At 34.7% G+C, this 21,929-nt stretch overlaps 1 protein-coding gene and 1 long non-coding RNA gene across 2 annotated transcripts in view; one reads left to right on the top strand and one right to left on the bottom strand.

Moving 5' to 3' along the window:
- LOC102501164 (uncharacterized) overlaps positions 1-21,929 on the bottom strand; it is a 153,472-nt gene that overhangs the window by 74,055 nt on the left and 57,488 nt on the right. The gene's annotated exons all lie outside the window — the stretch shown is intronic.
- NRK (Nik related kinase) overlaps positions 1-21,929 on the top strand; it is a 167,848-nt gene that overhangs the window by 122,257 nt on the left and 23,662 nt on the right. Inside the window, exons 15-21 of the mRNA XM_006171949.2 lie at positions 7,313-7,380; positions 9,658-9,769; positions 13,578-13,661; positions 14,692-15,050; positions 16,827-17,163; positions 20,000-20,183; positions 20,661-20,816. Coding sequence (XP_006172011.1) covers positions 7,313-7,380; positions 9,658-9,769; positions 13,578-13,661; positions 14,692-15,050; positions 16,827-17,163; positions 20,000-20,183; positions 20,661-20,816 — 1,300 coding nt within the window. The remainder of the gene's footprint in view (positions 1-7,312; positions 7,381-9,657; positions 9,770-13,577; positions 13,662-14,691; positions 15,051-16,826; positions 17,164-19,999; positions 20,184-20,660; positions 20,817-21,929) is intronic.

The raw sequence follows: 21,929 nt of genomic DNA, 5'->3' as shown, positions 1-21,929 counted from the left end.
GCATGTGCTCACCAGAAAGATAGAGAGAGACAGAGAGACAGAAAGTGAGAAATCACCCACCAGGGTGCAATCCCTTCTCCTCAATTCTCTTCTCAGGATCTTGGGTACTCATGCACATGTACCCAGTGTGAGTTTAAGCTACCAGGTCCAGGACTTGAACCATGGTTGACTATATGGGGAGTCCAACAACATAGCTATTATGCCATATGCTGGTCCCAAAAGAGCAGGAATCTTGATATTGATGTCAGACAAAATAGATTTTAGGATAAAAATGGATGAAACAGGATAAAGCAGACACTACATTGTTCTAAAAGGATTAACTTAACAAGAAGTTATAATAGCCATAATATTTATACACCCAATACCAGGGCACCTAAATATGTTAACAAAAAAAAGACTGCTAGATCTAAAGGGAGATATAGAATGTAACACACTAATTTTTAGGAATTTTAACACCCCACTATCACCACTGGACGGGTCATCTATACAAAAAATAAACAAAGATACACATCAGCTAATTGATACTACAAATGAAATGGCATGACAAACATATCTAGAGCATTCCAGCCAGCAACTACAAAATACACTTTTTTCTTATCTTCACATGAAATATTTTTAGAGATTGACCATATAATAGGCCACAAACTTTTTCAAATTTAAAAGTGTAGAAACTATACCTAGCATCTTCTCTTACCATAATGAAATTAAAGTTGAAATCATCTACAGAAAGAGCCCTTTAAAACACACAAAAACATGAAAACTAAACAACATACTCCTGAACAACTTTCAAACTACTTAAAGTCAAAAGATTCATTGAAACCAATGATAATGAACACACCACTTACCACAGCCTTTGGGACACAATGAAAGCAGTCATAAGAGGGAAGTTCATAGCCATTAATTTTCCCAAGAAAAGAAAAGAAAGGTGGCAAATAAAGTACTTAACATCACATATGAAGCAGCTGGAATAGAAGTAATGATAGCAACCAAAATATAAAATGACAGAAAAAAGTAAATAGTGAAGATTAGAGTTAAAATAAATGACACAGAAAATAAAAGAACTATACAGAAAATCAACAAAACAAAAAGCTGATTTTTTGAAAGGATGAACAAAATTGACAAATAATTAGGTGGACTAATCAAGATTTTAGAGAAACCTGATATATAAAACCAGCAACAAAGCTGTTAATATTACAAGTGGTATATCAGAAATACAAAAAATTATGAGAGATCCTACAAGTGACTATATGTCAACAGACTAGAAAACCTAGATGAGATGGACAAATTTCTGAACACATACAAGTTACCTAGGCTGAATCAGGATGAAATAGAAAGACTGAATAGAGCAATAACAGGTGATAAGATTGAGTCAGTAATGCATAGTCTCCCAGCAAAGTAAAACCCAGGTCCAGATGGCTTCACTTCTGAATTCTACAAAACTTTTAAAGAAGAGCTAACCCCGAATTCTCCTCAAACTACTTTTAAAGATTCACAAGGAAAGAACTCTTCCAAAGAAGCCTCCATCACCTTGATACAAAAACGAGACAAGGACATAGAGAAAAAAGAAACTACAGACCAATATCCTTGATGAATACTGATGCAAAAATTCTCAACAAGAGTGAACTGAATCCAACAGCATATTAAGAAGATTATACACCAGGACCAGGTAGGATTTATGCCAAGAATGCAAGAATGGTTCAACATATGCAAATCAAAAAGTGTAATACATCACATTAACAGAAAGAAAGATAACAGTATGATCATATCTATAGATACAGAAAAAGCATTTGCTATAATATGATATGACTTCATGATCAAGACTCTCCACAAAACAGAGGCAGAAGGGATATTCCTTAACACAACAAAAGTCATATACTACAGACCCATTGCTAACATCATATCAAATAGGGAAAAACTGAACATTTTCTCATTAAAAACTGAAACAAGAAAAGACTGCCCACTTTCTCTGCTCCTTTTCAATGTAGTGCTGGAAGTCCTAGCCAACGCAGTCAGATAAGAGAGCAGATTAAAACATTCAGGTAGGAAAAGAAGCTAAATTGTCCCTGTTTGCCGATGATATGATTATATATATAGGAAATCCAAATGAATTCATGAAAATTCTCCTAGAAGTGATAAATTAATTCAATAAAGTAGCAGGAACCAAAAACCATAGCATTTTTATACACCAACAATGAACAGACTGAGATAGAATTGAAGAAAGCAATTCTATTTTAAATAGCCATGAAGCAAATAAGATACATAGGAATTACCTTAACCAAAGAGGTAAAAAAACTTCCACAAGGAAAAACATGATAACTGAAATAAAAATTAGTATTACATACAAAAAAGAAAAAGGAAAGACATCCCATGTTCTTGGTTTGGAAGAATCAATATAATTACAATTTCAGTTCTACTCAAATTAATTTACATTTTCAATGCAATTCTAATTTAATTACTGGTGATATTTTTCACAGAAACAGAAAAAAATTATAAAACTCGTCTGGAATCATAAAAGACCCCAAATCACCAAGATAATACTATGAAAAAAGAATTAAAATGAAGGCATCTCATTACCTAACTTCAAAATATATTACGAAGTTGTGATAATCAAAATAGCATGGTACTGACACAGAAATAGACATGTAGATCCATGGCACAGAACAAAGAATCCAGAAATAAACCCCAAATCATTCAGCCAACTGATCTTTGACAAAGGGTACAAGACAATGCAGTGGAGAAAAGGAAGTGTTTTCAGCAAATGATGCTGGAAGAACTGGATATCCACCTGCAGAAAAACAAAATTGGACCCACATCTTTCTAAATTAACAAGAGTCAACTAGGGACCAGCAGATAGCATAATGGTTAGTCGCTGGACTCCCATGTAGTCAACCACGGTTCAGACCTGGTGGCTTAAAATTCATGCTGGGTGCGTGTGCATGTGTACCCACAATCCTGAGATAAGAATGGAGGAGAAGGAATTGCAGCATGGCCACCCTCCCTGAAAGGGGGTGATTTCTCACTTTCTCCTTTTCACTCTCTATCTCTTTGGCAAGTGCATGTGCTCTATAGCAAAAATCTCTCTAAAACACAAAAATCAAAAACCAAAAAAAAAAAAGAATCAACTCAAAATGAATGAAAGATTTAATCAAACTATAAAACAACTAGGAGAAAAACTTGAAGATATTGGAGTAGGCAAAGATTTCTCACCTAAGATCGCTATAGCACAAGCAATAATCCCCAAAATGAACAAGTAGGGCTATGTCAAGGTAAAAAGCTTCCTCACAGCAAAGGAAACTAAGCAGTGTGAAAAGGCAATCTGCAGAATGGAAGAAAATATTTTCAAATTATCCCTAATGTAAGGAGTTAATAACCAGAATTTATAGGGAACTCAAGCATTCACCCATTAAAAATAATAATAGTAATAATAATAATAATAATAATTCAGTTAAAAACTGGGTAAATGAATTAAATAGACAATGGTCTAAAACTAGTAAATGCCAAAATACATATGAAAAAATTTTCAGTCTCTTGTCATTAAGGGAAATTCAAATTAAAACCACAACGATATGCCATTTATCCCCAGTTAGAATGCCTAGGATTAAAAAACTGTAGAATGACAAGTGCTGGTGAGGCTATGGTGAAAAGGGAATTCTCTTACATTGTTGATGGTAATGTAAATTAGTACAAACTCTGAAAAACAACATGGAGATTCCTCAGAAACCTACAAATAAAACTACCATGTGACCTAGTAATTGGACTCCTTGTTATTTACCCAAAGGATAGAAAAACGATCAGAAAGACACTCACACATCCATATTTATTGCAGCATTATTCATAATCACTAAAACATGGAATCAACCTAAGTGCCCCAAAACTGATGACTGGATAGAAAAGCTGTGGTACATATGTACAACGGGATATTACTCAGATATAGGGGACAATGAGATCCTGTTGTTTGATTCAAAGTGGATGAATATAGAAGACTTAATGTTGAGTTAACTGAGTCAGACTGAAACATACACATTGGGGCCAGCCAGTGGCCTGGTGGTTATGGTGCTAGACTCCTATATGGCTGACCATTATTCCAGTCCCAGATCCAGTGGCTTGAAAATTATGCAGGGCACATGTGTGTGCATGCCCAAAATCCTGCAAGGAGATTGGAGGAGAAGGGGTCTGAGGATGAAAGGGTCTGGGGAGCGATTTCTCACTTTTCCTCTCTCTCTCTCTCTCTCTCTGGTGAGTTCATGCACCTTATGGAAAAAAATACGCTAAAAAACAAAGAAAGATAAACAGTGTATATCCCCACTAAATATGTACTGAATATCTGTATTCTATGGCAGAAGTGGAAAGATCTGAAGATATGATAATAGAAAGGATAAGTATAGATACAAGATACTGTAAGGGAGGGGAGTAGATGGTAGAGAGTGGATATGAGAGGGTTGGTGTGAAGTACAAATAGAAGAAAAATGTGAAAAAATGTGAAATTCTCTGTTAGAAAAAAATATATATATAGTATACATAATGACCAGGACTTTATATAAAATGTGAAATTAATCTAAATTTTTTTAAAAAATAAGGAAAGGGGAAAATGTATGCTGAGATCTACAGCATAATACGATACAAGGGCACTTCAAAGGGTGTGTGAAAAAATGGAATTGAAATAAGAATTTATTTTGGTGCAAAAATTTTTGAAATCCATGTATACTTTTTTATGAAACACATTTTTTATACACTTGTTAAATATCCTCTCATATTTTGAAAGATAACACAATCACATAACTTGTATTACAGTATATGGTTATAACTATTGTATTTTATTATTAATTATTGTTAACCTATTACTGTGTCTAATATATAAATTAATGTTTATCATAGGTAAGTATATATAGAGAAAAACAGTATATTACTATAGGGTTTGCGGTTTCAGGCTTCCACTAGGGATCTTGGAACATATTTGCTGCAGATAATAGAGGATTACTGTATCCTATTGAGCACACGTATTTGATGAGGCTAGAATTGTGGGTTCAGTTCTTGTTCATAAGTAGCACCATCATTGCCAGCATTGCTAACAACCAGCTATGTAAAAGATTATTGTTCACTAAGGCAGATTAGGTGAGTGTGTGAAGAACTCAAACTCTTTCCTTATTGATGGTGGGTCAGCAGTTCCATTATTGTTTCTAATCAGTACAAGATTCTTCATAGGAGTCTATTCTGAAGTTTTGTATGGACAATTCTCCTTTTAAAATACAGTCCCCCTGACACTAACAGTCTTCTGAAGTGAATAACAAAGAGTATTGCTTTATAAATACTAATCACTGACAGAAGGAACATAAGATGGATTGTATTATTTAATTAGAAGAGGCAATGTATCTTCCTCTCTGCCTCATTAAATGACTTTACTGGTTCTCTCAGGTAATAATTATTACCTTAAGTATGACACCTTAAGCAGAAAACATAATGAGATGTGTCTGGTTTGAAATACATCATTTGCTTTAGTATGTGTATATGCTTTTCTTTTTTTTTTTTTTTGGAGAGATTTTCACTGTAGGGCGCGTGCGCTCGCCAGACAGACAGAGAGAGACATAGAGACAGAAAGCGAGAAATCACCCCTCAGGAGGGATGGTCACGCCGCAATCCCTTCTCCTCCATTCTCCTCTTGGGATCTTGGGTACGCACGCACACGCGCCCGGCGTGAGTTTTAAGCCACCGGGTCCGGGACACGAACTGCGGTCGACAACGTGGGAGTCCAGCGACATAGCCATTATGCTAACTGCTGGTTCCCTTCTTTTTTTTTTTTTTAATTTGCAGAGTGAGACAGAAAGAGAGAGACAGAGAAACATAGAAAGAGAGAAAGCATCCCCTATGGGACACGATCACACCACATCTCAACTCCTCCATTTCTCCTTTTCATATTGTGGACACACATGTACCCAGGTCTGGTGTGTTTCTCAGGCTGCGGGTCAGGGACTCAAACCCCACAGTTTGCCATGTAGGATCCAGCCATCTTAACTACTACTATGCTACAGGCTGGCCCAGTATGCTATTCTTACTAATTGTTTTTCTGTTCTCATTTTTCAGACCAAATATAGCCAGTTTATTAAATATTATGTTATTTATTTAGACCATTATCTATCCTGCATAATTTTGATCTCTAGTTTACTAGTATTAACAAACTTACTGAGATAAGCTTTATAAACCAAGAAGCCTCAACTGACTCAATATGACGCCAGCTATCTGAATTGAAAGTGAAAAGAGTTAGTCAGGCAGATGTTTATCCTGTATACTGGGACACATCTGGTTATATCTGTAAACATTCATTTGCAAAACATAAAAGATTGACAACAGTTTTTTATTTGTCATGTATCTGTCTGTTGGAGTGATAGGTCAATTCATAAAGAAAAAAAGTACTGTTTTAGGGCTAGTATAGTTTCCTGATACTGTACAGTAATTTTATCTTTCATGAAAATGGTAGGTTTTTAAAAGACGTAACATATTGAAATTTTTCTTTCTAAAGAATATAGTGTGACTGCCCTGTTACATGTTGGAATGAGCTATTTTCTGAACAGTTAAAAACTATTGTGAGTAGAAAGCTAGTTATATAAACTAAATGAGGCAGGACAATATCCAAGGCCCTGTCTACACATGATGGCAGAAAGTATGTAAATTTGTCCTATGGATGGAAGTTGGTTCATTGTATGTGCCCCTTCTTGAGTGTTTTGCTATATTAGATTGGTGCATAATTAGTGAAATTTAACTTCATGTATTTAGAGGTGAAAAAGTATTCGGAACACTGAGTATGACAGTATAAATTATAAAGTGAAAAAAATACTTTCCTAAAAATGAGACAGCTAGGGTTACCTTAAAAGGGAGAAAAATTTGAATTTAAATTTTAAATGAGAAGTTTGGTCTTGATAAAAACAAGCAATGTGATAACATTGAAAAACATTAAATTAGGAGTTGGAAGGCCTGTATTCTGATTTTGGATGATCTTTTGACTTAATGTAGAATTTTTAGAAAAGTGATTTTCCCTCTCTAGGTTGCAGATTCCTCAACAACAAAATAAAGGCTTTTCATTATCTGATTTTCAGAATCTGTTCTAATGCTAAATAAAATAACCATCAGAAATTATGGTTAGGCAGTTCTAATATTGCAGTGTAAGTAATTTTGAAAATAGAATCTATTTATAAAAAACTTATTTTGTAAGTTGTATTTTAGGAATAAATATATATAAATGAATGCACTTTTCCATAAGTCAATAGCTCAAAAGAGTTTACAATTGAGAATTCTATTGCAATATTGTACTGTCTTTAAGGTCCAGGAGATACCTACTTCTCTGCCTTATGACCAGGATCGAGTACACCATGTCAAGTTCTCTTTAAGGTATGTGTCTCTGACTACTATATTCAAATTATTCATGATTAGTTATCAGATAGAAAACTAAGGCTTTTTTCTTTGACAATTTCTGTGTGAATTCAAAACTAAAATATTAATAATAACATCTTCCTCTTTGTCATCATTGTCCCCCATTCAAAGCCTTAGCTACAATAATCCATTAACTAGAACTTTCACGTTAAATATATTACTGTCTCTGTGTTATATAATTTGATAATTAGTTGGCAAGATCCACAATTTTTAAAAAGATACAAAAATAATGAATAATGAATCCTTTGACAGTGCTTACTTACTAATGGATAACTAAAGGACATAAAATTTCAAGTGACTTTTCTTTCATATACTGTGTGATAAAACACATACAAATTATCCTTAATCTCAGAAGCTAATGCCACAGATTGGGCTAGTCTAAAAATCAAATGCAAGACTTAGTATAATAACAATAAAACATTATATATGATATTGACACTAGTCACTGTATTTTTTGATCTTTGTAATATTGACGTTTTTTTTTTTGATCTTTGTAATATTTACGCTCTTCAGTAATTATTAAGGATCAAATTCCAAATTTTAGATGTTGTATTCAATGTCTTACATTTGAAAGCCAAATTTTAAAGTAGATTTTCTTTGAAAGTGATGCCCCTCCAAGCCCAACTTACAGTGAAGAGAACTTCACTTGTATTCATTAATTCAGTCATTTAGTAAATATCTACTGAGCTCTTAGTATATGCATAATACTAGACAGTATGATCAGATGGCATAGATTTGATTTTTTGTAGTATTGGAAACTTTTTCTGTGGGCTCAATTAATGGGTTGCCATGTTCCTTTCTGGCTTCAAAGGGAAAGTACTAGTTTAATTTTGAGTAGTCAATTTTGGTATCATGAAACATTATTTTTATTACCATGTAATATGTATTAAACTGAACTTAGTGTTAAGCTGGGAGTGAATGCTCACTTTACAATGAAAATTATGAATTTATTAATGGCAAGTACATTTCCTTTAAATATGTTTGAATTTATAAAACTATGTAGATTAAATTCTTGCCTTTCCTGAAATTTGGGAGCATAGAGAAGACTTGTCTGTGGCCAGTCCCGTATGTGACCTAGTGGTTAAGGGAACTGGATTCTAATGATTGGCCATCCTGATCCTGTTGTTTTGAAAACAAATATACCAGGTACATGTGCATGTTTCCCCAAATCTCAACAGGATGGAGAAATGGAGGATAAGGGATTGTGGTGTGACCATTCCCATAGGGGGTGCTTTTTCGCTCTCCCTCTCTTACTCTCGGCTGAGTGCATGCTCCCTTTGGCAAAATAATAAGAAAAAAAATATTTATCATTTAAGAATAAATATTCTTTAAAAAAAGAAAAAAAGAAAATACTTTTGTCTGGTATAGACCAAAATCAATAACCTAAGTCCTTCCCATATAGAAATCTAAAAGCAGCTATAAAATTTAGTAGTACTGGTCCAAAGCAACTCTCTAAATATTCTTTCAATTTGATTGGTAAGAGCTAAGGTGCCCTTGGACCAGCAGTTAGCATAATGGCTATATCGTTGAACTCCCATGTAGTCGACCGCGGTTCGAGTCCCGGACCTGGTAGCTTAAACTCAGGCCCAGTGCGTATGCATGCATACCCAAAATCCCAAGAGAGAAAGGAATAGAAGGGATTGTGGCAGAGCCATCTCCCCTGGGGGATGATTTCTCGCTTTCTGTCTCTCTGTCTCTGTCTTTCTGGCGAGAGCACGTGCCCTATAGCAAAAACCTCTCAAAAAAAAAAAAAAAAAAAAGCAAATGTGCCCTCTTTATTCATCTTTCTAAATCAGGGATAGAGCATTAACACATAAATGAGCTTCAATCATTTAAAATCAAGATAATAACAGAATATTTGACAAAAACAGTCATTCATTTTGTTTATTATGTTAAAATACTCACATATACTATGATTCATTTATTGCTGTGTTTCCCAGGTATCAGTATTGTCTATTTGCTTAAAGAAAGTTTATAACAGTTTTTAGAAGCAAATATGATATGTGAAGGAAACATACTATATGGAAATACATTATTTTATTTCTGTATTTTTGATATTGTTCTTCTGTTCTAGATAAAATAGCAGGTTTGGAAGAGAATTAGAACTTACTTAAGCTCTGTTTCTTTTTGATATTTACTGATACATTTATGTAACATTTTTTGTTGGTTTTTGATGTTGTGCATTCCCCTCATGAATATTAGAATATGGTACATGCTTTTCTATCTTTTCACTAGTGTTTCTCGGCAGTCTCTTTTGGAACAAGCTCAGAAGCCCATTGACATCAGACAAAGGAGTTCCCAAAATCCTCAGAATTACCCAGCAGCATCAGGTGATTCAAAGCACAGAGTTTCAACAGTCAAAACGCAGAGCTAGGCCAGCTGCAGCGGCATAGAGGTAGTGTGCTGCTCAACGATGCTGGATCCCCATGGAAGACTAGGAGTTTGGTTGCCAGGTCAACCTGTACATACCAGGCATGCACGTGTGTGCCCATGACTCTGGCTGGCTGGGAAGGCTGGGGGGAAGGACTGGGGCATGAGACCCTAATAAAGGTGTTTCTCTCTCTCTCTTTCTCTCTCCTTTCCTCCCTCACTCAAAAACGAAAACTCACAATGCCAATGCTAATGTTTAACAGTTTATATTTCAGAAGTCAAGAAAGAAGAATTTCAAGAAGAAATACATCGAAAGTGTAAGGGAGGCAAAGTAGATTAGTACCAAAAGGACACTGGATTTAGCAACTGGGTAGTGAGTGGTGACTTTAGAGAAATGAAAAGTTAAATTTCTTCTTTTAGTTGGGTAGTAGTTAGGACTCTGTCTAGGAGGCAGGGAGAGGCAAGTGTATTTAGCTTCTATATCAAGTGAGAAAAATATGGGAAAGGAACTTGGAAGAGTCCTCTCCAAAAAGGCTAAAATGTAAGCAGTCTTAAGATTATTCTATAGCGGGGCCAGCAGGTGGCGTGGTGGTTAAGGTGTTGGACTCCCACACGGTGAGCCACGGTTTGAGTCCTGGGTTTGGTGCCTTCCTTTCTCACTTTCCATCTCTCTTTCTCTGTCTCTCTCTGGTCAAATTAAAAAATAATAAATAAAAATTAAATAAAATATTTTTAAAAGATTATTCAATGGCCTAGTTATTAGCAAATATTTTATTTATTAGTTTATTATTCACCTTCCAAAAATATGTATAGTGTCTCATAAGTATTCCTAAATGCTATAAACTGATGGTTTTACTCATAACACCTGAAAAATTAAGTAATTAATCAAATAATGGAAAATGTCTTCACAAATTGTGAAATGAATTTCAAAAAAGTGTTTTAAGATATAATTTTGAGAGTTAAGAGAATTATATATATTTTTGAAATAGTAGGATAAACGAAAGCAAAACCTGTGCCTTGTATCATAAAGTCTGGCATGAACTAGTTTTAAGCAATCCAGGTCAGTAAGCAAGGCAAAAAGGCCTAAAAGAATCCCTGAGTCATCTGTAAAAAATAGCATATAGATTTTATTAAGTGTTAATAATAATGAGGATATAGGTGTACTTCACTTTAGGAAAATAGAATATTTGAAGATGTGAACTTAAAAACCCCACCTTCCTCTTTTGTTATGAATTGTTTATTTAGTTTTCCTTAGTATTCTTTTCTTTCAAATTTGCTATAGGCCATGTGTGCTCACCAGAGAGAGAGAGAGAGAAAGAAAGGAAGCCACCAGGTCTGGGACTTGAACTACAGCCGTGTGGGAGTCCAGTGCCTTAACCATCATGCCACCTGTCCCCCCATCTTCTGCTTAAGAAAATAGGAAAAAGACTAATTATTTTTTAATTTTTTTTTTTTTTTGAGATGGAGCACAGGCAGAGAGAGACAATGCGAAATTACCCTCTGGGTGTGGGGGGGGATGACCACACTGCAACCTCGTCTTCTCCATTCTCCCCTTGGGATTTTGGTCACATATGACATGTGCTCAGTGTGATTTGGTGTGGTCAGCCATAAGAGGGTCTAGCACCTTAACTGCCATGCCACCTGCTGGTCCTGATGGCAGAACTGTTTTAAGCAGTGGTGTCCTCTTGTGCAGAAATACTATGTTTTAAGCCTATGTGAAGCATAATTTTAGGAGGTTTTTTTTTTTTTTTTTTTTTTTTTTTCCCAGAATCTTTTCTTTCTGGTTCTATTAGGGGTACTTTCACTAATACTGAGCAAACTACTAAAAATTAAAGGTTTATTTATGTTGCCTTTTGAGATAAGGTAATTTTGGATTTGGCCCCAAGGTAGTTATAAACGTCGATGGGGAGGAGAAAAAGATAGTATCTGTACAGATAATACCTAAACCTATGTTTAGCTTTAAAATTTTGTTACTTTGTTGTCTGTGCTATCTAGATCACTTAAGATTCCCAGAGCATTGCTTTGCTTTGTTGCTGAGGAAATCAGAGCACTTTACTACAGATTTGCCTCAGAATCTCAAAATACCCCTTCTTATGTGCTCTATTAACACACCAAAAAAAGAACAAAACAAAACAAATAAAACAAAGAAAAAAATCAAGATAAAATGGTTTCCTGCAGAAAAAAATAATAAATAGCAAAAATGCAACAGTGCCAGAAGATGAGCACAAGTGTGAAGTGTTCAGTGTAATGTTCTCAAAAGACAGCAGTATCACAAATACAGGTTTCTTGAAGTTATAGTGTCTATACTTTAGCTTTATACTTTGGCTATATATATCAAGGCTGAAAATAAAAGAGGGGTAATAGTACTTATCTTTAAAATGCAAACACACAAAATCAATAAACAGGGACAGGAGTGATCCGTTAGTGAAGGTATTTCTAAGTATGCACACTGAGACCTACTAATTTTTGGAGCAGGATAAATATTCTCACTGGAATTTTAAGCAAGGTATTAACATAATGCAACTCATTATCAAAAGCTTGACTTCCAAACTGAATGCATTTGTACATTTGTACAATATTTACAGTACATATTGAGCTGTCCAATGTGATAGCAACTAACCACAGGTAGCTATTAAAAATTAAATAAAGTTAAAAATTCAATTTCTCAGGCATGCTGGCCACATTTCAAATGCTCAATAGTAATTTGTAACTTCAGCTACTGTGTTGGACAGTGCAGATAAAATTCTTTTTTAAAAAAAATATTATTTATTTAGTTTTATTTATTTATTCATTTTAATTTGACCAGAGAGAGAGAAAGAGAAAGTGAAAAACCAAGCCACCAGGTCCAGGACTTGAACAATGGTCAGCCATGTGGGAGTGTCCAGCACCTTAACCACCACGCCATTTGTATCACTGTAGAAAGTTCTATTACATAGTACTACTATAGAACGTTTTTTCACTTTTCTGTAGCTCACTCTTCAACTGTGTGAAAATACTTCAGCATATATCACTGAGAGGAAAATGAGAGTTTAAGATTTCAGAGTCAACTCCCCTCTTGAGAATTTTGACTAATACATCATCTTATGATATACATATGATTAATATATACTGTTGGGCTCTTTTCCTACTGGTTAATATATGAAGCCATTGGTACACCAAATTCTTTCTATTCATGATACATTTTTAAAATGTATATACCTGCCTTCCACTCTTTATACTTTCTTATGCAGATACACAGAAATATTTAGAATATCTAGCAAGTGTGCACTTAATATCAAACCAAAAAAAACATGTAGGTCTATAGATGGAATAAAACTTGAGCCTGCTACTACCTCTGAAAACAGAATTTAGGATCCTGGCCTCATGAGAATTTTTAAACTGATTTTTTTTTTTTTGAGAGGTTTTTGCTACACGGTGTGTGTGCTCGTCAGAAAGACAGAGAGAGACAGAGAAACAGAAAGTAAGAAATAACCCCCCAGGGGGAATGGCCACACTGCAATCCCTTCTCCTCCATTCTCCTCTCGGGATCTTGGGCACGTATGCATACACGCCCGACATGAGTTTAAGCCGCTGGGTCCGGGACACAAACCGTGGTCGACTACATGGGAGTCCAGCGACATAGCCATTATGCTAACTGCCGGTCCCTAAACTGAATTTTTTTTAAATGGAATCATAGAAATATAGGAAAGCAACAAGGGATTGAACTGGTACAATGTACAAATGAAGGCAAAGGCTGTAATCATCAGTATTACTGTGTGTTTTGACATTCCATAAAAACTTCTGAGGATGAAATATCTGTGACCAGGAGGAGGTCCCAGTCATCACCACCTTATTCTACTATTGATCAGAAGTTGCTGGTTGATGTCCATGTAGGTTTTCAACTTGCTATATTTCTATTTATTTTTTAACTTTTAATTTGTTTTGACTTATACATTCTTATCTTCACTTAAGGAAAGAAAGGTTGAACTTTGTTTTTTTTTTTAAATTAATCTTTAAAAAATAGGTCCCCACTGCTATATTAGCATACAGACTATAAAACTTAGAAATTCAAATTGAAATGAGAAACTCTCAAATGATTAGACAGTGATTTATTTTCCCATTCTTGAGTTAGAACATATTTGAGAAAGGAGTGATAAAGAGCTATTTGTAGAGGCTAATCTCAAATTAAGGGGTAGAGATTAGATGCTCAATTTGTGTTTAATAGCATTTCTTGGGTGATGAGGCAACATATAAAAATAAAACATTTAGTGAAATTTAAAGGGTCTTCTAATTGCATCAATAATAAAGTCTTCCATTCTTTTCTGCATTGTACTTTCAGAGCATTCTACTATCTTTTAAATTTATAATGACGCCTCCCATACATACATATCTTCTAGTTTGTCCAAAAGTTGGTATTTGACACATACCATACTTAAAAGGTGGACTTATATTAATTTGCTTTTAAGAAGACCTTGAAATATTTTAAGATGGCCTACGGTGTGTAAAATCAGAGCCAGGATATTAACATATCAATTTCAGGAGTTTTGTGTTATTCTAATGTGAGGGGATAAAACAGAAGGAAACAGTGACTAAGCATCAAATTGCCTGTTCTACTCTTCAACATCAAAACCACATGTCTACTCCTCAGTAGATAAATAGGAGTAATAATAAGAACAATAGTAATGATAAAAAGTGAGTAAATTTTGTCCTATTTGATCCAGAAAGGCCACTGTTAATCATGGCCTGACATTCAGGTTTTGGCATTTCATCCTCACTAAAATATTGGTTTGATCTAGTGAATGAATATTGTTACTTCATTGGAAAATAAAAATTAAAATGTTGTCAGCTTAGAAATTTTCCAATCTAGAAAAAAAAATGAAACACTATTAGAGACTACATTAACCTTTTTTATGCACACAGGTTCCAGATGGATTTAAAGTAGGAAAAATATCACCCCCCGTATACTTGACAAATGAATGGGTAGGCTATAATGCACTCTCTGAAATCTTCCGGAATGATTGGTTAATTCCTGCACCTGTCATTCAGCCACCTGAAGAAGATGGTGATTATGTTGAACTCTATGATGCCAGTGCTGATACTGATGGTGATGATGATGATGATTCTAATGATGCTTATGAAGATACCTATGACCATGCCACTGGCAGTGATGACTTGGATAACCATGTTGATCAGGCCATTGCTGTGTGTGAAGCTTATAATGATGATGACAACAATGATGAGTCTGTTGAAGGTGTAGATGATGTGCCCAGAGGGCCAAGGTTGGTTTTTCTTAATTATTTACAATGACCATGTTTTATAACATTGGAACTATTTTCATATTTGATTTATATTAAAAATTTATTAACAAGAAGATGAATTAATTTCACTTTCATATTAGTAAATAGTTCAAGTTTTTAATTTGCTAGATGGTGTGTGTGTTTACCCGAGAGAGAGAGACAGAGAGAGAGAGAAGGAACAGGAGAAAATAACTACCCCTCCCATGAGGCATAGTTACACTGCAATTTCTTTTCTTCTATTTCTCCCTCCTTTTGGAATTTTGTACACACACACACACACACACACACACACACACACACACTTGCTCTGTGTTTTTCAAGCTGCCAGACCTGAGACTCAAACCACACAGTCACCATGTAGAATTTAGCTGCTTTAACCACCAGACTACAGGCTGGCCCAATGGTTTGATTTTTAATAATAGATTTTAAATTGTTCTAATGCAGAATAGTGACTTTTACATTATTTTTGCATTCATTTTTATTCTCATTGAAGTACTTTTTTAGGAGGAGTTTCTTCATAACTGGAATGTCTGGATGGTTCTGTTAAATATTAATGCTACTGAATCATCCTACTATGTGAAATATGAAGTGTGATAAATTGAGTGACAATGATTTGTGCTACTTAATAACTATAAAATGAAGCCCTGGTATTTGTGATATAGTTGTGAATTTCTCAAACTGTTGAAATATTGCCATGTATAGAATAAAATGATCTTTACCTGGTTAAATGGTTGTGAAAGTACAAAGAGCTCTTTTGATTTTTTTCCAATACAAAAATCTACCACAAATTTCATTGTCAAATAAATTTGCTTTTAGGATTAAAACAGGCATTGAGAGCAGCAGATGGTATAATGGTTATGTCGCTGGACTCTTACATGGTCAACTGTGGTTCTAGTCCTGGACCCAGAGGCTTGAAACTCATTCAGGGCGTGTGAGTGTGCACGCATCCAAAATCTCAAGAGGAGAATGGAGGAGGAAGGGTTGCAGTCTGGCCATCCCCCCGGGGGGTGATTTCTTGCTTTCTGTCTCTTTGTCTGTCTCTCTGGCAAGCTCATGTGCCCTATAGCAAAAATATCTGTAAAAAAATAAAAAAATAAAACAAGTATATATGTTTAATGTTGTCTCTTATACAAAAAAGAAAGCATCAAGACATTTTGTTAAGCTTGGTGTTTTTAGCAACTAACTAAATGACTTAGTCCTATAAGATATGAGTTCTCTACCCTGAATTTCCTGATGGAGTAGTAGACCAATAGGATTCTGCAGCAAAATAGTCAGAAACTGCTTTGTTAGAAACAAGACAAATGTATAAATTAATATAAACTAGATATGTTGCAAGAATAATTAAAAAAAAAAGAATAATTCAAATATATTGTGGTTGAACCAAAAATATGGTCTTAATCATTCATACAGTTGTGAAGTTGCTAACATATGAAATAGACTGTTATATAAGAAATGAATACATGTTCTTGCTACTAACCCAACGCATGTACTCAACAAAGAATGATAGTTCTTTTCCTTCTACCACCAAAATGCAACCAGAGAATGGATGGTGGCTATGGTGTTTATTTACTATTTAAGATCAACAGGGCAGTAGGGCAATTTTCTTGTCTATATTATGCTAGTAGTGTTCACACAGAACAAAAATGTGCCTCAACATGATAGATATGTATAAGATACATCCTAATTCTGTTTCATTTACTGACTTTCAAATGTGTTTGCACTGGTGGCTTTCTTTCATTAATTTGAACTTATTATCAGGGCAAGTTGTAACAGAGATGGAAGCTGTAAGGAAGATGGTAGTGATGGAAGTGATGGAAAAGAAGGAGTCTGTAGAGGCAATGGAAGCCATAGGACCAGTAGAAGAAGTGGCAGAAGTGCAGCCAGTGCAGCCAATACAGCCACTGAAGAGCAAGAAGGATATGGAGCCAATATAGGCAGTGCAATAAGAGACAACAGGTATATGGGAAGTAAAGCAGTCAGTGGAACCAATGAAGAGAGTGGAGGTCTTGAACTTAATGCAAGAGAAAATTGCTCAGAGACAGATGGTCCAGGATTGGAGAGACCTGCATCCCAGAACTTTGAATGTCACCAGGAGGTAAGGCACCATAAAGGAGAATGAACTCTTCTTATTGTGAATGTGTTTCTTCATGTGGTATATAGCATTCTAGTCATTTCCAATCTAAAGCCTAAAACATTTTTAATTATAGATGTGTAGGTAGATCTTTCCTTCTTCTAATTTTAATGATTCCTGTTTATTTCCAGGGACAAAAAAACCTCTTTTTTCTTTGCCTTTATTACTCAGATCGAGCTTGGTGTAGTGTCTGTTAACATATGGAATTTTCTTTTCCAGAAAAGGATTTTTTCATTGTGGTAAAATATACATAACACAAAGTGTACCATTTTAACCATTTTTAAATATGCTAATCAGTGGCATTCACTACTTTCACAATGTTGTGCAGTCATTACCACTATCAATTTCTGGAAGTTTTTCATCATCCCAAACAATTAAACAATTTAAAAAGTAACCACAGGTTAACCTCTGCCCCAAACCCTTGGCAACCTCTATTCTACTTTCTAAGTACCTTACATTTCTGAATAATACAACATCTGTCTTTTTGTCTCTTGCTTTTTTCACTTAGCATAGTGTTTTCAAGGGTCATCTATGCTGTAGCAAGTATGAGAATTTCATTCCGTTTTAGGGCTCGATAATATTCTATGTGTATACGAAGATTTTTTTATCCATTAGTCTATTGACAGACTCAGGTTGTTTTTACCTTTTGACTACTGTGAATAACACTCCTATGAACATTGACTATAACAATATTCTGAATCCCTGCTTTCAGTTCTTTTGGGGATATATTCAGGATTAAACTTGCTACATCTTGTAGTAAATCTATGTTTAACGATTTGAGGAGTTGTTAGCATGTACAATTTTAGGTAAAACAATGTACTGTGTTGAGATAATGATCTTGTTCACAAAATGTGTATTGACTTTGCAAATAGGTTTAAATAGTCAAGTAACTTTACAGATTCTAAATCAATAGGAATTTTCACAGAGAAGACTTCTTGGAACACATGGCATTTGAACTAATTCTTGACAAATGGGGAATATCTATATATCTGAAAACACAGGTGGGAATCCAGAGGAAAGATCATGCCAATCTACTTTTTCAGCCTATTGTTTTATCACACAAACTGACTTTGAAGATGCCATACACGTTTTTGAATTAGTGTTCCTTGTGCAAGCTGTTCCCTCTGTCTGGAAAGCTGCTCCCTCACCTCTTCTCTGCTTGATGAATCAGTCATCCTTTATGATTCAACTCAAGTATCATATTTGACTTCCAAAAACAGAATTATATACCTCTTTCTCTGCTGGCAAGAATTTTGCCCATAGTTCCATTTTATTACTTAATAACATTGTAGTTTAGTTATGTATTTGCTTTTCTGTCACACTAAATTATTAACTCAAAAGGAAGGAACTATATCTAATCCATCCTTGATTATTTTTCTGGTCCAACTTAGGGCCAGGCCTATGGTAAGCAAACAATGATTATAAAAGAAATAAACAGAGGTAGGAAAGAGGGAAAAAAAGGGAGGAAGTAGACTCTCTGAATGGTTTCCTATGGGAAAGTATCAGTGGGAAAGTATCTACGTCTGTCCATAATCTATCTATCATCTATTTTAATTTATTAAAGACTTTAAAACAGAATGTCCCAACATAGGTTTTATAGTACCTCTGGGTATCTCCAGTTATCTTAAGGAATGTTTTGGAAATTTACAAAGTGAATAGAGTGAGGAAGTAGACTCTCTGAATGGTTTCCTATGGGAAAGTATCAGTGGGAAAGTATCTACGTCTGTCCATAATCTATCTATCATCTATTTTAATTTATTAAAGACTTTAAAACAGAATGTCCCAACATAGGTTTTATAGTACCTCTGGGTATCTCCAGTTATCTTAAGGAATGTTTTGGAAATTTACAAAGTGAATAGAGCTTCCTTTCTTTTTAATTTTTAAATGACATGCTGCCACAGCACATGTTTGTGATTGGAAAGGTCATAAAAAACAGCCTTTGAAAGGGCAGTACAAGCAGTACAACTCTCTCAGAGATAGGTATCACTGTTTACACAAAAAGAACTTATCAACAAACGGGCTTACTATCCATATGTCAAAAATAGTATGTTTTCCCACAGGATATAGCATACCACATAAATTGTCACAATTCATGGCTTTATCCTTGGATATTTTCAGTGTAAATTAATGAAGCAAGGTGAATTTTCAATGAAGCATGTTCACACTCTTGAATTTATGTTGGTTGATTTTCCATCCTTTGCTTTGTCATTCGAAAAGTCTCCCTGAAGATATTGAACTCTCCGAATTCTGAGAAGGTACTTTAAAGCAGTGGAACAAATACCTCCACACTGTGCTTTTTATTTTTTTACGTGGCTGTTTGGCATAGCATAGTTGAATGTAGATTTAGGAACCAAGCAGACTTTGACTTTGAACTCTGGTTCTCCTACTCACCAGCTCTGTGAACGTAAATAAATTATTTGACTTCTCCAAACTTTATCCTCATAAGTAAATGGCAGATAATTATACTTACTTGTCGGTTGTGGTAAAATTTCATGAAGATATGTAAATAGGATGTCCTGTGCAGTGCCTGGTGTGTAGTAAAAATTTTACAAATATTGGGCCCCAGACTCTACAGTTGGGACTTAAAACTTGCATTTCTCTTCTGGCATCAGTTGTCTCAATAATAGGCTAGTTGTCACTCTTCTGTTGAATTTGTTCAGCTTCTCTAGTAAATGTGGACTTTATAAGAATATTGATCTTACAAATTTTGCATTCTCTTTTTCAAATGACCCCTAAGCAAATTGCTCCCATTCTTAACCTCCTATTAAAATTTAAAAATTGGTTTTTGGTTTTCTTTCAGGGGCCAGGTGGTGGAAGTGAGACCCTAGGCACCATTGCCTCAGGTGTTGCACCCCTTGCACCTGATGAGAATGACAATAAGGACTTATCGGAATCATTAACACAATCAGGTTTTCCTGCCAACTACTCATTTCCTTCCAAAGGTTCTGGGAGGTCTGCTGATGCTGAATTTGCCAGTGCCATCTGTGAGTGTGTTTAGTATTATCTCTAAACGCTGTGATCGATCTCTTCACATACTAAATAGCGTTTAACTGCTGGTTCATGATATAGAAGGAATCAAATCACTCTGATACTCAGTTGATGTAAATTTAGATCAAAATATGCTTTTTAAAAATGTACTCCTCACTGAGTCTTTGTTGTAATAAATTTGAGCAGCGGTTGAGAAAGTGAGTCCTTCATCTGGATTTTTAAAAAAATTTTTTTTTTTTGCATTCTAACCACAGCAACAAAATATATTCATATTCAGCAATGTATTTTAACCATTATGATTTGTGCTATTTGGTGTTTTAGGAGTTATTGAAGTTATACTTCCAGTAAAAAATGAAGTACACTAAAGGAAAATGAACTTTTCTAGGCTGTATCTCTTTTATGGAAACATTTAAGCACATATGGTATATAGACTAGTAATTGATCTCCATATCTTCCCCCCTACTTCTTCATAGTATATACTGGTTTCGTAGAAGTACCTGAGAAATCACTTAAGCGACCTTCTGAGGTCAATGTTAACCCACTCTATGTCTCTCCTGCATGTAAAAAACCACTAATCCACATGTATGAAAAGGAATTCACTTCTGAGATCTGCTGTGGTTCTTTGTGGGGTGAGTTTGGTTTTTTAAAACTGAGCCCTTGAGGTTTTTTTTGTTTGTTTGTTTCAACAAAATATATTCATATTCAGCAATGTATTTTAATCATTATGATTTGTGCTATTTGGTGTTTTAGGAGTTATTGAAGTTATACTTCCAGTAAAAAATGAAGTACACTAAAGGAAAATGAACTTTTCTAGGCTGTATCTCTTTTATGGAAACATTTAAGCACATATGGTATATAGACTAGTAATTGATCTCCATATCTTCCCCCCTACTTCTTCATAGTATATACTGGATTCGTAGAAGTACCTGAGAAATCACTTAAGCGACCTTCTGAGGTCAATGTTAACCCACTCTATGTCTCTCCTGCATGTAAAAAACCACTAATCCACATGTATGAAAAGGAATTCACTTCTGAGATCTGCTGTGGTTCTTTGTGGGGTGAGTTTGGTTTTTTAAAACTGAGCCCTTGAGGTTTTTTTTGTTTGTTTGTTTTGTTTTGTTTTACCCATATAGCAAATCTGCAAAAAATATAGAGAGTAATTGCTTGTTATTACCAAATCATGACTAATCGAATAAAAATAAATGTATAGTAATTAATTTGCTCAGAATTGGTTTTGCTGATGTTTTTCACTCAATACAGTGAAAAACCTGAGTTAACTTAGCTAAATGTAAAATTGGATTAGACTATGATTACTTCAAAAATTGAGCTTAGTAGTCTAGTTTAGGGTAGTATTCAGCATATGATGATATCTAAAGAGGTATTATAAGAAAGATGTCTATAGGATCTGATTTTTAAATTAGTTTTGAGGATTTATTGAGAAAATTCCTTCTATAATGTCTTAACTCTGACAGACTTTTTCAATCCTTTGTTTCAGAACAATTAACAACCACATTGGTAATGCTGAGACATTTTACCTTAAGTCACTGTGAATCATAAGTGAAACAGAATAAATGAATTTAAGGAGAGAAATCCAAAGTAAATGCCAACCTCTGACTTAAAATTTCATAGATTTTGTTTAGTGTATGACTGAATGGGGAACAAGGGGTTTAAATTAAAAAATAGAACTGGGTAGCAAACATAATTATATGGATCGAAGAAATTACCAAAAATTACATATTGAA

The sequence above is a fragment of the Tupaia chinensis genome, unplaced genomic scaffold (genome assembly GCF_000334495.1).
Source record: "Tupaia chinensis unplaced genomic scaffold, TupChi_1.0 Scaffold150128_1, whole genome shotgun sequence".
NCBI lineage: Eukaryota > Metazoa > Chordata > Mammalia > Scandentia > Tupaiidae > Tupaia > Tupaia belangeri.
This window is presented reverse-complemented; position numbering and strand designations above follow the sequence as displayed.